At 41.4% G+C, this 17,764-nt stretch overlaps 1 protein-coding gene across 1 annotated transcript in view; it reads left to right on the top strand.

Moving 5' to 3' along the window:
- Positions 1-17,764, top strand: part of drc4 (dynein regulatory complex subunit 4) — a 60,263-nt gene that overhangs the window by 31,198 nt on the left and 11,301 nt on the right. Inside the window, exons 4-8 of the mRNA XM_073850853.1 lie at positions 10,920-11,126; positions 11,613-11,667; positions 13,104-13,309; positions 13,528-13,695; positions 13,816-13,902. Of these exons, the coding sequence (XP_073706954.1) occupies positions 10,920-11,126; positions 11,613-11,667; positions 13,104-13,309; positions 13,528-13,695; positions 13,816-13,902 (723 nt within the window). The remainder of the gene's footprint in view (positions 1-10,919; positions 11,127-11,612; positions 11,668-13,103; positions 13,310-13,527; positions 13,696-13,815; positions 13,903-17,764) is intronic.

Below are 17,764 nucleotides of genomic sequence, written 5' to 3'. Positions count from 1 at the left end.
GTTCTTTGTGTTTGTAGTGTTCAAATTTTGCGATGATAGGTTGCGGTCGGTTGTTGTTTTGTTGAGAACGGATGCGATGGACACGGTGAAAGGTAATGCTTTGTACAGTTTCAGCTGGTAGTTTGAGTTGTCTTGTCATAAAGTCCTTGATTAATTTTTCGGGGTCGTCTGGCGTTTGATCCGGGATGCCTGTGAACACTAGATTGTCTCTCATACTGCGTGCTTGTAAATCCAGAATGTTTTCTTTCATCGATTTGTTTTCTGTGACAACGGAGGTGAGCTGAGCGGAAAGTGTGTGAACTGTGTCCTTTAGAAAGTTATTTTCTTTGGTGAGCGTGTCTATCTGTTCTTGGCTGAACTCTAAACTGTGACGTAATTCTTGGAATTCCTGGTGAATAACTTCTATTATTGCGATTCTTGCGTCGAGTCCGGAAAGTTTGTTTTCAATTGAGCGTAATATATCGCTTACCTCGGTACAGCAAGATGGTGAGGATGGTGTTGAAGGTGAATCAGAACGGGGTCTCTTGGAGATTGAAGCGGGATTACCTTTGTTATTTGACGTGTTCATGTTGCAGCAGAGTGCGTTGTAGTGAGCGTTGATGTATTCTTCGATTTGATCCAGGGTGAACAATGGAGAGCAAATAGTCCAGTTGTATTGATTTAGTCCAATTTTCGATGCGTGGAAGAAGAGAAAACGGTAGAAAAAAGAAAAAAAGATAACACTGAAGTTGTTTGTTCCTAGCAGACGGACGCCGCCATTTTACGTCTAGCACTCGGTCTCGCGGGTTCTCGCGTTACTCAGCCATCAGCTCTCGTTACCCAGCCCCCTCCTTTCCGTTACCCAGCCCCCTCCTTTTACCCTACCCCGTTTCTAAATGATTCGTAAACGACTCGTGTGAAGCAGTTCGAAGAATCAGTCTCTCTAAACCCCTCCTTTCCGTGAGCCCTCACTGCTGTGATTGGTCAGATGGTGCAGTCCTTTTGGATTGGTCTACCGCTAAAGCGCAAAAACGAAACGCCCATTGGCATAACTGAATGACAGCTGCGGAGACCTGTTAATGCATAGAAAAGATAGCCTCGATTTTACCCTATCAATTCGAGCCGGAGTCTGACGATGAAACGGTTGAAGTGGCACATAGACAAGAAACTGTTTTGCAAGCACGACTGGAGCAGGACGTCTCTCAGTGGTTAGTGTCATATGTTAACTGTGGAAAGTGCTTGCAATTTGCTTTTGTAAGCGAACCGGGCACACCTCTACGCTGTGAACTTCAACACTGTACAATGCATAACACTGCGTTAAGCCATCGTTTATCATTATCATTACTTAAACTAATATGGCAGACAGACAGTCAAGCTGCATCAATCACAATTTTTAGACTACATTGCACTCACAGCTGAACAACAGAACTACAGAAACGCAAGTTAGCCTGTTACCAAGACATGTGCGGGGTTGTTACACACCATAACGTACACAAAGACGTATTTTGAACGATCGCTAGAAAATACAATCATCAATTATTAATCATACTTACAGGTAGAAGTTCAGAGGAGCAAGCCGGTCCAAATAAACTGGGCACTGATCCATTTTTTAAAACCAAGCGTTTGGTGAATCTCGCGTTGTAACGTTACTCCCCAAGATTGGAAAAGCAGTCATCAGTAAAATGACGCGAACACAACACAAGATTGGCATTGGACTGTTGAGGTTATTGAAAAAATTAATGTTAACCACTCATTCTTGGTAGTTTCATCTTTCGGAAGGGCATATAAAACAAATTCACTCTCACAGCGCAGGACGCCTTCTTGACATGATGTAATCCACGTGAAAATGGTAGGCCTACTGTTTGTGGGCGGGCAAGTTGTTCGCGACATGGGCGGACATTACGCAAATATGTAGCTCGTGACGTGTGGCCGTTACAGAAAAAGATTCGAATTGCTGACGACTCGTTTAGGCGAATGTGAGCCGACTCTTTTTTTTGATAGACAAAAACTTCATTTATGGTGCACTGTCGGCGTCACAACTTTGCAGATAGTTTATGTTCACATACAGCTACATGACACACTACATGAAATATCATATTTGAAAAGGCATAATAGGGGCACTTTAAAGCTGTCTTTACCTGTGATTATAAGCCTTCGTGGAAATACTGCACTGGTGGATTAATCTCGCTGGGGATTACAATCTTGTTGGACTGTGTTTCGGGCGATTCTGTTACAGGACAGCGCTGTTCCTCGTCTTCGTGCTCACGGACTCAAATGCTTCACCGGTGAGGCCGAAGCAAATCATACACACGCACACACATACACAAACATTGGACTATTTTGGAGTTTACAAACGCTCATACTATATGTTGTATATGTTCATATGTTGTCGTTATTAGTATTGGTCTTTTGTACTGTAAATACACTTTGGGTTGGTATCCAATCTTCACGTTGTTTGTCTATTCTGTATAAATCCCTTTGAATAAGGGTTGAGAGAGGGATTACCGAACTAACTTTTATTTGTGTAGCCTGCCTGACTTGGCTGAGTGTTACACAATGAACTGAACTGATGGGGAAATGTGGGTCTTACACAGTTTGCCCAGGCACATCTTGTGCTACTACTTTCACTGTCGATCATCGCGCTGTGCTCAGTAGACGCAGCATTCCGAGCTGAAAGCATCAGGTCAGACCATGCTGGTTAACTAGACCGACAGCAGCCTGGCCTGTAAGGCGGGAACCTCCAGGTTGTAAAACCTTATAAATGTAGACGGGGAGGCCCAGCCCGCCGCCGTACAAATATCTTGTAAGGCAATCCCACTCGACCAGGCCCATGAAGAGGCCACGCCCCTCATGAAATGTGCTCTGACACCCAACGGGCACTACATGCCCTTGGAAGCGTATGCCAGCGCTATAGCGTCAACTATCCATCTGGATAGGCTCTGTTTCGACGCAGCTAGTCCCTTAGAACGCCCACTGAATGAAACAAAAAGCTGCTCCGTCTGCCTGAAAGCAGATGAGCGAGACACATAAGCTCGTAATGCCCTGACTGGGTAATGCCCCAGCTCTTTCCTCATCAGAGACCGGTAGGGCTGACAGGGCGATGACCTGCGCCCTAAATGGTGTGTTGAGGGATTTTGGAACAAAACCGTGCTTAGGTTTGAGTATAACTTTTGAGTCATTAGGCCCAAACTCCATGCACGTCACGCCCACAGAGAGCCAGCAGAAACACAGTCTTGAATGACAGGTATTTCAGATCAATCGTCTGTAAAGGCTTGAATGGTCCACCTTTCATGGCTTCCAGCACCGTAGAAAGGTCCCATACGGGTACTGAGGGAGGTCTGGGAGGATTCAGTCTCTTAGCCCCCCTAAGGAAGCGGATGACTAAATCGTTCCTTCCTATTGACTGACCGAGCGTTGTTCTTGAGAACGCTGCTATAGCCGCCACATAGACTTTGAGCGTGGAAGGGGTTCTGCCCTTGTCCAACAGCTCCTGTAGGAAGGAAAGCACCTCCATCACTCCACAGTCTGTGGGTGACACGCCACGGGTTGTGCACCAGCCCGAAAACACAGACAATTTTGAGGAGTAGAGCCGTCTTGTAGACGGAGCTCTAGCCTGCGTGATCGTGTTTAGTACTCCCTTAGAGAGTTTATCATATATCTGTTGGTGGCCCAGACATGAAGGGACCACAACACTGGGTGAGGATGCCATATCGAGCCGTGGGCCTGAGAGAGGAGGTCTCTCCTCACTGGCACTGGCCACTGAACAGTGCTCGCCAGCTGCATCACAGCTGGGAACCAAGGCTGATTTTCCCAGAACGGTGCTACCAGCAATACTGAGCATCCTTCTTCCCTGATCCGCTCTATCACCTGAGGCAGGAGAGAGACGGGGGGAAACGCATAGAGAGGACGGCGGGGCCATACGTGAGCCAGCGCGTCCCTGCTCTTGGAGAAAAATTCCGGACAGTGAGCGTTTTCTTGAGATGTGAAAAGGTCTACTTCCGCTCTGCCGAAGTTCTTCCACAGTAATTGGACTGTCTGCGAGTGCAGAGACCATTCGCCTGCCGGAACATTGTTCATGGACAGTCTGTCTGGTCCTATGTTTAGGAGCCCCGGCACGTGCGCTGCTCTCAACGAGCGCAGGTTGTGCTGAGCCCATATCAGGAGGCGTTCTGCTAGCCTGTACAGGTTTGTGGACCTGAGGCCGCCCTGGCGATTTATGTAGGACACCACAGACATGTTGTCCGAGCGGACTAGGACGTGGCGTCCTTTTATTTGGGGACAGAAACGCGTAAGCGCGTTCTCTACTGCCAGCATTTCGAGGCAGTTGATGTGCAGGAGCTTTTCCCGTTCTGACCACTGGCCAAAGGACGGTCTGCCCTCGAGCAGCGCCCCCCATCCCGAGGTGGATGCGTCCGTGGACACCACTCTTATCCTCGAGGAAGTCCCCAGGCTTTCACCTGATTGGTACCAGTCGTCCGTTTTCCAAGGTTTCAGGGCTGACGTACTTCTGATTGACCTTGAGGCGAAGTCGACCGGATGCCCACGCTTGGGGCGGGACACGCGCTTTCAGCCAGAACTGCAGTGGGTGCATGCGGAGCAGACTCAGCTGGAGGACTGATGATGCTGAGGCCATGAGACCCAGCATTTTTTGAAATTTCTTAAGCGGGACAGACGAGCCGCAGTGGAACGAGTCCGCTGTACGCTGAATGCCTACCACGCGCTGTGGTGATAGTCGTGCTATCATGGACAGTGAGTCCAATTCTGTGCCCAGGAAAGAAATCTTCTGACTGGGGGACAGAGAGCTCTTCGACCAATTGACACTGAGACCCAAATTCTCGAGGTGATTGAGTAAAATGTTCATGTGTTCTATGAGCACTGAGCAAGATTGCAGTAGAATAAGCCAATCGTCCAAATAGTTCAGTATTCGCACACGCCCCTCATCTTGAGGGGTGAGAGAGCTGCATCCATGCACTTCGTAAATGTGCGGGGTACCAGGGATAAACCTGGGACTGTGTTCTGATATGCCTGGCCCTCGAAGGCGAATCTCAAAAACCGCCTGTGATGTGGCGCTATCTGTATTTGAAAATATGCGTCTTTCAAATCTACTGACACGAACCAATCTCCGTAGGCGGTTTCGCATGGCCTGCTGCAGAGCTGAAGTGAGACCATCAGCCACAGGTGCCTCTCGGTCACAGTGAGAGAGGCCATGTTGCGTCCAATGGCCTGTGCTGCAAACTTAGTAGCGCGGAGGGCGAGGTCCGTGGCGCTTCTCAGGTCCGGCACGCAGATCGCGTCGGGTTCTTCCTCATCCAGCCTTTGGAGGAGGTCGGCCTGGAAAATCTGCAGCGTGGACATGGTGTGCAGCGCTGACGTGGCTTGCCCGGTGGCGGCAAAAGCGCGGCGGAGCAGGCTTGACGTTGTGCGGCATGCTTTAGAGGGCAGGGCCAACTTAGCGCGCCGTCCAGTGGAGGGCGGACATAAGTGGGCTGCTATCGCCTCTTCGACCGGCGGCAGTGAGAGGTATCCTCTGTTCTCGGCGTCGTCAACCGTAGAGAACGCCAAAGAAGTAGAAGGACGCACTCTCGCTGAGTAGGGGGCATTCCAGGAAAGTTCTTCATGCAACTCAGGAAGAAAAGGCGCTGGCCTCGACGCAGGCTAAGCGCGAGGCGGGCGAACCGGCGAGCTTTGGCGGCTGGGGGAAGGTTCCGGGGCCCGCTGGGCACGGCGCTTTTTGATGATGATGATGATGATGATGATGGGCACGGCGCTTTTTACGGCGCGAAGCCGCAGCGGGCGGGGGAGCAGCCTCGATGAAGAAGGCCAGGCGAGTCCTCAGTGAGGGCAACCACCGTCAGCGAGCGCGAGAGCTGCGTGTTCTTTACCCAGGCAGGAAACGCAAATGACGTGGCGGTCCCCGTCGCTGAGTGTGGCTCTGCACGAGCTGCAGGAAGGCATCTTATAAAGACGCCTTTGCTCTTTTAGAAAGTGTGACACACAGATTACAGAGCGTAAAGGATATAAGCGCCGGAAAGCGCAGCAGGAAGGCAAGGAAGGCGGCATGGCCAGCGACTTCAGTGACTCGTCCCGCTGAAGGTGCTCTCAATCAACGGCGCGGCTTCTTCTCCAGCTCCAGCGATGCGTGTGCTTCGCTTGAAGGATGAAAAAATCAGATAATAGCTGCCCGCGAGCGGTATTTATAGGCCTAGACCACGCCCGTTTCGGCGGGAGGTGGCGCAGTGGGCGCGAAGCACCCTCATTGGGTCTGACGTCACGCTAGGCCTCGCTCGATAGGCTGCTGCAGTTGCCGCAGAACAGCCAATAGGCGCGCAAGCTGTCTCGCCTATGTCTGTATGCTGGAAAGAAACGCGTTTTGCATTATTACAAAATTAAGGATAATTTTTGGCTTCAATATCTCGCGGAAAAGGATTTTCCCCTAGGGTAAGATATCTTACGCGAAGATATCTTAAGAGAATTAAACATTTCTTGACAGCAGCAGTGAATGAAGGTAAAATAAATTGATATGAGTTTATCCAGCACATTAAATGTAGATGCCGCAATCCATACAGAGAGGGACTGAAATAAGAAGAGCAGTCTAGGTAAGACATTCATTCTCACTGTCTCAATCCTACAAAACAATGAAAGTGGTAAAACCTCCCATTTTAGTAAATCATTTTTAATTGTGTGGATCAACTTGTCATAATTTGCCTGATACAACTGTGAAATTTTAGGTGTAATGGTATGCCAAAGGTTCAATGCTCAGAGCGAATAAGACAGGAGACATAGCATCTCCTTGTCTTGTTCCCCTCCCTAGATCAAAGAACTTTGAACAGTAACCGGTCACCCTAACTCTTGATTTAGGATTAAGATAGAATATTTGTATCCATCTTATAAATGTGTCATGAAACCCCATGTATGCTAGTGTTTGTTTCAAATACATCCAATCTAATCTATCAAACGTCTTTTCCGCATCCAAACTAAGTAACATTGAAGGAACCTTTCTCTTTCCAGCAAGCATCTGTATGTTTAGAGCTCTCCCTAACATTGTCAGTACCATGGCGTCCACTATCAAATCCTGTCTGGTCTGGCTTCACACATTTTTTAATATGTGTCTGAATTCTCTCTGCTAAAATTGAAGTTAAAATGTGTAAATCCTGGCAGAGAATGCTTATGGGCCTATAACCTGTACATTAAGTGGGGTCTTTTCTGGGTTTATGGATAACTGTTATTACTGCTTCAGCCCAAGTCTTTGGGGGATCTCCTTTTTCTAATGCTTAATTGTACATTCAACACAGAATTGGGGTTAATTAATTTATGAAAGCTTTATAAAATTCTCCCAGGAAGCTATCTACTCCCGGCGACTTACTATTCTTGAGTTTACCAATACTTTTCTTAATTTCCTCTTCTTTAATGGGACTAATCATTACTTCAGAGTCCTCCCCTGTCAGTCTATTCAGTTTAACAGAATCCAGAAATTGTTTTATTTTTCTTCCTTATTTGACTGTTCATCCTTTTTATATATTTTTTTTATATAATGATCTTTAAATGCGTCTGCAATTTTTTTTTAGGTTGTGATGTCATAATATCCGTACATGGATGTTTAATTTTTGGGACAGCTCTACTAGACTGTTATTAGTGCTTTGGCAGCGTCCCATAACACAGAAGGAGAGACAGATCCATTATCATTTATTTTTTATATAATCTTCCCATTCCCTCTGTATTTCCTTTGTGTGTTACGTTATTCAATATTGAGACATTTAGTCTCCAATATTTGAACTGTTTGTGCTGCCCCAAATTTAGTTTTAAAATAACAGGGCCATGATCTGACAAAGTATTAGGCTCTATATTGCACTGCACTTCTAGTTCAGTTTTTGAAATGCAGAACAAATCCAGTCTAGAATAGCTTCCATGTGTTTGTGACATAAATGTGAAATCTTTTTCTTTTGGGTGGAGATATCTCCAAACAGAGTATCTGCGAATCCTTAAGTCTGAAATAACATTTTTCTAATAAAAGGCCTTAATTCTTAAATTCAGTTTCGATAGGTCTTAAATAGTTTTGGTCACACTTCCGCTAAAATATCTTCAGTCTTCATTATTTAATTTAGGTCCTGATGGAAAATGTCAGGTAAAGCATAAAGAAAATGTCGTTCTAACAGCGTCTTTACATCCATTTTGACCACTCCCAGCACCCATACCGTAAGTGCGCAATTAGACGCGCATGCCAAAAAAAAAGTGAGGCTGGCGTGATCATAGATACCTATGGGCGTGATTGTGTATTTTCAAGACGCGACTGGCATGACTGCAGTGTCTAACGGACTCAAGATTGAGTAGCGCAATACAGGTCTGTATATAATAATGGTCTCAATAATAATAATAATAATAAATATAGGTCGAGCTAGCCTTCAAGATACTTTTTAAATGTTTTTTTTTCTTGCCCGACCGAACGAACAGCCTGATTAAAACTGAAGTGACAAAAATAGCCAGTGAAGCATCAAAAGGCAAGAAAGATTCCTGTTTTAATACATTCAACATAAACAGCAATTGATAGTGTATTTCTGGTCTATTTGTGACATACTTTAAAACAAATGAGCATAACAGCACACATAGAAACTTTACAGAAACACACTGAGGCAACAATTGAAAATGTATTGTTTATTTATAACATGATGTAGTTCAGTAATATACCAAGGTAGCTTTTTGCTGAATAATCTCACGATTACAAACGTTACATTTAATTTTATTTTAATAAACTAGTTAGTCAAGTAGTTACTTACATTAAGCAAAATATTTACTGTTTTGTTCTGTTTCACCAACGAAAATAGTTCCAAACAAGGATGACAGCAGAAGTATAGCACATTCTTCAAGCAGGTGGGGTACTTGTCGGGGTGATGTTTGGCTGGGTTCTGGGTCAGGAGTGGGATTGACGTCCTCTTCAACGAAGTCGATGGTCCATGATGATTGACAGGACGCCAGCACCCACTCGATGTAATCTGGCAGGCTCTCTTGAGGACCCTCCCCAGATAGCAGCGCCTTGGTGGTAGAATTCAGTCCAATGAAATAGTAGACGCATAGGCTGCTATCCGGGAAGTGTGACTGGTTGGCCAGGAGGAGAAACTCACGTGTGTGGTCCTCAAGAGAGCGTTCCCCCTGCCTCAGGAGGATCAGGAGAACGGTAGGGTCCATCTCCAGGTTCGGGCTCCATCCCGAGCTCGGAGCCCTCCCCTTGGACAGCACGCCAAAAAATGCTTACCATTTTGCCTTTTCACATTATATGAGAGTGTGAACTCGTGAAATAATATTACCGCTGTCAAGGAGGAGTGAATAATGAACTTGAACATCAAATTGAACTGCATCACATCCAACTGTTTGCACTTTACATAAAGAATATTCAACTAAACAGAAATACAAAAAGGCAACCAGTTCCTGATTAAAAGTGGGCAGAGAGTTGTGACTCAGTCTCTCTGGGGAAAAAATATTTGGCGTGTATGCGACCTTATGATTCAAATATCTCCCTTGAGAAAGTCTCGGCCCAACAGGCGAGTATAGTTCACTCATAAAATGTTATTATGTCCGCCATTATTGAAAAAAAACAAACAAAAATGTACCAGTCCTAATGTAGTCACGGTATAAATGTCAATCATAATAAAGTCTCTACTATATCCCTCCCAGTAACAAGTAACAAAGTCCTTACCTCACTTTTCCAAAACAGGGAGGTGGGAGGGCAATAATTATAGTTCTGCATTTGTTAATGAAAACAAAAAAACAAAATCCTCTAGCCAGAGAAGAAAACTTTAACATCTGCGTCTGACAGCGTAGCCTGATTAATCTGGCGGCCTCCTCTCCGCGTCTGCCAGAGGGATTTTGACATCTCCATCTCCAAAGCATCGCGTTCCCCCATTGGTATCTTGATACCGAGTTCCTGTAGTGTTGGTAGGGCGTCCGCCAGCTTGGAAAAAGTTTTGTCGCCGGTATCCAGGCTAATCTTCAGTTGTGCCAGGTAGAAGCTCCGTGCAGTAATGCCCTTCGTCTTGAGTTGTCTGATCACATCTCGCACCTGAGCCCTTCTTCTCTGCAGATCAGGAGAGTAGTCGTGGTCTAAATAAATTTGTTTGTTGTTATACATGACTTGTTTTTGTAGCCAGGCCTGGCGTAGGATTGCTTCTTTCACTGAAAAATCTGTGAATTTTACCACTATTGACCTGGGTGGTTCCGTGTCTTTTGATTTGGGAGCCAGAGCTCTGTGAACCCTTTCAATTTTTATTTCAACATCAGGAAGAAAGTTTAAAGATACAGTGAGTAGGTCTTTCACAAATTCAGCTGGATTATTCCCTTCTTCGCTGTTTTTGGGCACTTGGTAAATTCTTAGGTTATTCCGTCTTAGCCTGTTTTGCAGATCATTGCACCTGGCTCATAGATCCACCTCGCGTTGCAGCAGGTATCGAATCGCCCTCCCTTGTCGTATTACGGAGTCCTCGTTGTTGCTTATACGTTCTTCGGCCTCTACGATACGCGTTTCCAACTTTGTTATTTGATCTTTCAATTCTTTGACCGAAGTTTCTAGTCTTGTCAGCGATTATTTCGTTCCAATGTGACTCTGCTGATTTTCCTTGTGCATTTGTTTAAGTTCACCAACCAGATCCGCAATGGCTAATTCAGTGCTAGCCCGCGTCTGAATAGGACTTAGCGACCGTTTCTTTTGGTCTCGCTCTCTCAGATTATCATGTTTTGTCCCAGATGAGCTCATCTTTATGTTGCAAATGGTGTTTTATTTACTGTGTATAAGTTGTTATTTTAGCTGGTTTAACACTAACTTAACGGAGACCTCATTTATCGATGTCTATTCAGTCATGGCGTCACAGGAAGTCCCAAATTGAACTTTGAATTAATTAATTTTGGTTCATAATGAACATAATACTTTGTGATATTAATCTGTTTTTGTTCAGGTTTATAAGCAGAAGGTGAAGCACTTGCTGTATGAACAGCAGAACATGCTCTCTGAGCTGAAGGCTGAAAGTGTTGTCAGCACCAAACTGCTGCAGAAGGAGCACGCTGACCTTGAGAATAAGCTGCAGAAAGACATGTGCTGCTTAAAAGTGGACATTAAAGAGCAGGAGCTGTCCAGTGAGAATGTGATCAAGAACCTTCATCTGGTATGAGTTATGATTACAATATGATTGCAAATTATACAGTGTGGGAGGAAGGGACAAACATAAATTGTTGGTAATGTTGTGAATATTGAATGGTAAACTTTGAATTTTGCATTTTGGTAACAGAGGCTTGTATTGTATTATTTACTTGTATACTTGAATCTCAGATATCTCTCTTTTTTTTTTTTCCCTACATATTTACGGACATAAAGAAATATATTTTGTGTTAGGAGAACAACCTGTGTTGTCAGTGTGCAATAGATACACCCATCTTAATGTTTTTTTTTTTTTTTTAATTTATTTTTTTTATGGCTTTTGGTGCTTGAAAGGACCATTATATTCAATATTTTTAACTTTATATTACAAGTACACTAATCCCAATTCCCCTCACTGTAATTTGCACTCTGGGTATAATGATTACAGTTACAATCAGTGTTACATTTTTGCATTAGATCTCAAATGAAAATAAACAAAATTGTCTTTCAACAGAAACACGATGAGAAAATTACTGTTCTGAGAAATGGTTTTGCCAGACAAGTACAAGGTAAAGTCTTTGTCTTTATAGATTTGAATGGGCTGCATTTTTTTTACAAAATTTTTCTTGTTGCATAGAACTAATTTTGAGCACTATATCGACCCTCTACAAAGCAAGTAAAAATCGCATATGCTAAATTTCCGTGCTAGGCGAGCAAATAATGTTTATCGATATTGAGTTAGAGGCTAAACTAAAAGCTATTTTTTAACAAACAAGGGTGTAAGTGTAATTGTAAACTTTAGCCCCTTTCACATATACAGTCTTTACTGGTAAATTACCTGTAAATTTGTTCCGCAAATTTACTAGTAAGGGTAGTTGTAACATTACCAGTAAATTGCTGGAATGATGCTGTTGTGTGAATGTTTTTTTACCATTAAAAAACAGAATGCCATTGCTTGTGTGAGCAGCATATTTCCGTATTTAGCCGTAATATCATACTGGTAATTTTACGGCAATTCACCGGGATTGCTGTGTGAAAGGGGCTATTAACTCTCTTGAATTAATATTGACACTTTTAGAAACAAAGGCAACTGTGTTTCTTTAAGTCAGTCATTGCATTACTTGGGATTTTAGACTTAAAATCCACATGAAATCAATATTAATTGTCTCTATTATGAGCATTAGCATATTGCTTGTCTTGAGGTGAACAATTAATCCATGTAAGTAAATCCACAGCATAAATTGTTTGTCTTGGTAATATTTAAAAAAGATCTGAAAATTTGCTTCCACGAATGCTATTCCTTCTCTGATAGTGTCATTTTGATAGTTTGGGCAGAATATGCTTAATCACACCCCCTAATTGTTAATTTGCTGTGAGCTGCTGGATTTGTGCTCTCTAAAATCCTGCCCTCTATTAAAAAACAATGCTAAATTCAGAAACAGAAATAATGTAGGCAATAGTGATTGAAAGAATGGGGTGATATCAGACACATCATGTGTGTCTTTTTCAGAGTTAAGTTGTATCAGGTGTTTTATTAGGGAAACATGTGCTATGTCCAAAATCATGTACTGTCAGAGTAGGTACTAAATTTAATGAAGAATTTATTTTGTGACCATTACAAAGTGTGTTCTATAATGTATATGTACATGTGCAACATGAATATTGGTTGTCATGGTTGTAGCATTGCCCAAATAAGCATTAAATGGGGTTACATAGTAATGAAAAAAAAAAAAAAAATCTCAAGTACACACTGGTTAACTAATGATGTGTTTTCTGTTTTTGTAATTTTTAAATTGAATGCAATGTTTGGATTTTTTTTTTTTTTTTTTTTTTTTTTTTTCATTTTTACATTTTGAAGTATTTTGATGAGTAGTAAATGTTCTCAGTTAAATACTATGACAGTATAATGGTGGCATTAATAAAAATGGGTTGGGAAGTGAATAGTTTTTTAGGCAGGAAAAACTTGATTCAATGATTTAACATGGGAGTGAAAATGTTGTCACAGAAATTGAGTCTAAGTATAAGAAAAGGATGCAGAAACTACGGCAGGAGGAAGAACTAAGACGCAAAACAGAGATTCATGAGGTCGAGGAGCGAAAGAACAGTCACATCAACATGCTCATGAAGAATCATGAGAAAGCTTTCAGAGACATCAGAAACTACTTCAGTGACATTGTTTACAAGAATCTGGACCTAATCACTTCACTCAAGGTGAAAACAAAATGCTGCTGGATGTTAATGTGAACGCATGCATGCATTTTTAATGATTATAAATCAAAGTTTCTCTCATTAAGCTGTTTTTAGGAACTTTGTTCATATCATCATTACATCTTCACAATTATTACATTAACTATGTTTATCTGGCAATCAAGCTATATTTAAGTATGTTCAGTTCTTACTCATTTTCTTCTCTGGTGAAATGTGTGCAGAAAGAGTTAAAGGAGATGAAAAGGAAGGAAGAGAAGAGAAATAAAGATATGGCTGAAGTGCTTGAGGAGAATAAGTACCTTAGAGAGTCTCCACAAAAGGCCAAAGAGGAAGTTGCAGAACTCCAGAAACAACTTGCCAACTATGAGAAGGACAGGAGTGCTCTAGCTGTATGTTCAGGGTGTACCGTAGCAGACAATGAACTGTGATAGTGTTAAATGTTATCTATAACAATAGTTTTAATTAATCTTTGTAATGTATGGAATTTTTGTTGTTTCTTTTGCTGTCAGAGAACAAGAGCTTGTCTCAAAATATCTGAGAGAGAAATGAAGGAACTGAAGTGGGTGCATGAAGTGTTGGAACAGAGATTCACTAAGGTAATTAGAGAAACAGCATCAGACCTTTATAACACACTGAACTAGTAGCCTTAATGGTCTTATGACAGCTTAGTAGAAGTAAATGTTTTCTTCATCTTAACATGTCTGCCATGACATTATAGGAACCTCTGTTCTGTGTACACACTCTAATAGTACCAGGGCTCGCAAAATCGCTAGCCCGACGTCCCGGGGCTATTGTGCTTTCCGGTAGGGCTACCAAAATGTTTCACCGGACTGCCCGACGGGCTATCGTGAAGTAGAGGGCTCCTGCTGGTCCTTCAATTTAGTTGGAACCGACTGTCCTAAGAAACGTGACGTTGGCATTTTCATTTCATGCCTGATAAAACAGCGTTAATGCTGCTTTGTGTACAGGAGTTACTGTGGAAACTGTTATATTTCAGTGCTCCTAAAACGCCACCTTGTGACAGAATAAATTATTTCCAATACATTTTTTTTAGCTGTTTATGGTCAAATGATTGCAATTATCTACCCATGTTTTTATGCAGCAAACACATAAAGTTGTGTAAAATGTGTAAGAAGTTAATGTGCCTTCTAAAATCTAAACAATTAAGTAATATTTCAATAAATATAATCAATTATATACTTGATTTTTTTTTTAAATGGTATAAAGGCTGAAATGCCATTGTATAAAATATTTTGTTTTTGTGTGAACCTGTATCGGAATTATAAATCATGTCATTTTATGGCTTAATATTCTACCGTACATTGTCCAACCCAACTCATGCTGTTCATTTTACTTGTGCAGCTCTTAAAAAGGGTCATAAATTCCCTAAATTGATATTTAAAAATTCTGCAGATACACTAAATAGCGAAATAAAATTCCTTCCTTGATATTTGTTTATATTTGTGTATTCAAAACATTTTGATTGACATTTAGACTCCTATCTGATTTTCTATATTTAAAAAATATATATATTGTCTTTTTTATTTGGGCTAGTTAAATAAATTTTTGGGCTACCAAAATCTAAAGAGAACCTACCCGAAGAGCTACCAGAGATTTTGAAATTTTGCGAGCCCTGTGTACATTCCAGCCAGTAAATTTTTGTTTTATTATATATTCTGTATATTTTTTACAACATTATTATATTGGATAAAGGCCCGTTCACACCAATCACGATAACGATAAAGATAAAGATAACAATAACAATTAAAGCTGCAAGCAGCATTTAGCGGGGTTTGAGCATTTAAGGCCTTTTTTGGCTTTTATGCTGTTAGGGTGCAGGCCAACATGAAATATAGGCTGACACCAGAACACATCCATTATGAAGAATACACTCACAAACAGAAACATACACAGAAATGAAATGGTTAAACTGTTATGTTCATTAAGCATGATTACACACACAGACAGATGCACACATATTTTGTTGTACATAATAGATTTGTATAATAAATAAGTGACAAAATGCTTAAGACTTGTGTTTTTAAAATTTGATATATCATTGTCATGTTTCACTGTAATCATAATCATGTGTAATTGTCAAATATGATATATCTGTATAAATTAAGTTTTAAGCTTTGGCTAAATGTGATTTGAAAAGGTATAACAGTGATTTAGTATCATTTAAAGCCATTAAACCATACAAAGCACTGTTCTAGTAATATGAGTAAAGCCACTAGTGGTATTCTACTGCCATCTAGTGGCTATAGTTGCAATTTCATGTAGTTTGAAAAGAGATGCATTGTTTTTAAGCTTTATAACGATTACATTGCCTTTTTTTGCCCTATGTCCATAAACATATGCTTGTTTTGAATCATATGATGCATGATTTTACTTAGGTTTGTGAATTTTTGTTTTCTTTTAGTATTTGTAGACTTTTAGCTACACTAGATGTAAACCATATTATGAAATGGCTCTGTTATAGCAGTCCAAATGCAAATGTTCAACTTTTTTTGATAATTACTGACCAAGAGAGTCTGGAGAATTGTACTGCACTGATTTTATTGAGTATGGGTTGAAAACCCAGGACAAGTTCACCAAAGTCTGTTTTTTAAATAATCTCACATATTGAAAGAACAGCTTGATTAACAACAGTGATCCTAGAGGCAAACTTGTTCAGAATGAGGAGACCTATCATATGATATGAAGGTATAGTGTATTTGTGGACATATGGATGTTTAATTGTGTTTTTAGTTCTTTATTCAATAGAAAAATCATGTTTTGGACACCTTTTTAACTGTTATAGCGCCACCTATGGTCCGATCTTCATGAAACATTGCATGCTTGTTAAGGGTCATCTGGTTCATGTTGTCACCAATTTTTGTAAAGTTTTGCGTTTTTGTTTAGGTTCTATAGGCTTTTGAGTATATGTGGCCACACCCCTTTTCTAAATGACCCTGTTATAGCCAACCAAAGGACAAAATTCAACATTTTTTCGACAATTATTGATCTAGAGAGTCCAGAGAATGTTACCGCAGTGGTTTGATCGAGATCGGGCAAAAAACCTAGGACTAGTTCGCAAAAGTAGGTTTTTAACATATTTGTGAATAATTAATGAACAATTTGATTGACAGCAATGGTTCTTGAAGCAAATTTTCTCGGCATGAGGAGATCTATCAAATGATATATATATATTGTGTGAATGTATGAAACGCCACGCGATTACAGAGCCAAAAACGTCGTTAGCACCAACTAGTGGGCGATTTCTTTCAAAATTCTTACAGGCCTTTAGGGCCATGAGTCAAACATGCCCACCGTTCCGATTGACCTCCCTTAACCTTGTCAAATAGGTGCTCAAACTTCATTGACCAATGGCGGCCATGTTTTTTTGAGATATGCCAATGTCCTCATAGACACTTGTGCCCCTTTGGTCCAAGACACGGCACACCAATTTTTAAGTCGATCGGACTAACGGCTGTGTATTTATAGCCAATAATATGTTTTTCCCGTTTTATAGCGCCACCAAGTGTTCAAGCTCCACATTTTTTTTATTTGACCAAAGATTGAGGTGATATACATAATAATAATAAAAATCCTAACAATTACAATAGGGTTTCAGCACTTCGTGCTCGAACCCCTAATAATAATAAAAATCCTAACAAATACAATAGGGTTTCAGTGCTACGCACTCGAACCCCTAATAACTATATTTGCGCCCACAACAGTGAACGATAACTGTCTGATTGTGTTGCATTTACACAACTTCAATTGGTTGGTGTCCTCAGCATGCACGTTTCGAGAGCATCTTCTAAACAATGAATTTAGCATAAACTTTCTGATCTTTAACACAGTCAATGTAGTGGAATAAAAACAATACAGACTCGTTTCTACTGCACCTTTAAAGGAGGCAAGACAATGTTGTCCAAACTAGAACTGAATTCCTAAGGTAATTTTCTGTTTTATGTTACTGTTTGCTGTGCAATATCTGTTTGCTCCTCTACAATGTTGCCTGCTATTTCAAATGCACACAGCCTGCATAAAGTAGCTGTGCCTTTTCACAAACCGCTGTGACTTCCATAAAAATGTGACGTCCGATCTACTCAGTCACCGCCTTCAGTCACCCTCCTTTTGCCAAAACCCCAGACAACATCACGTCCATGCCATTGCTGAGCAACAACAGGTAAACAAGTCGAGAAAACGCTGTTCAGTTGATAGATGTCAGGAAACTACATCATTGCACAGGCTTCCGAACAACATAAATATAAAAGACCATTGGCACGTCAACTTCAGCCTCTTTCACACAGCCATTCCGGAAAATACACAGATAATGTGTCCCACAACCCGTAAAGACATTTGGATGTGAGATGTAATGCGACATGTACTTTTCACTAAACTTAAACTAACCTGACAAACAATCTATGCTTCAGTGCTGATAGTGAGGAGCTGCCTGATTGCTGCTTC

The sequence above is a fragment of the Garra rufa genome, chromosome 11 (genome assembly GCF_049309525.1).
Source record: "Garra rufa chromosome 11, GarRuf1.0, whole genome shotgun sequence".
Classification (NCBI taxonomy): Eukaryota; Metazoa; Chordata; class Actinopteri; order Cypriniformes; family Cyprinidae; genus Garra; species Garra rufa.
Note: the sequence above shows the minus strand (reverse complement) of the source record. Positions and strands in the feature narration are given on the sequence as shown.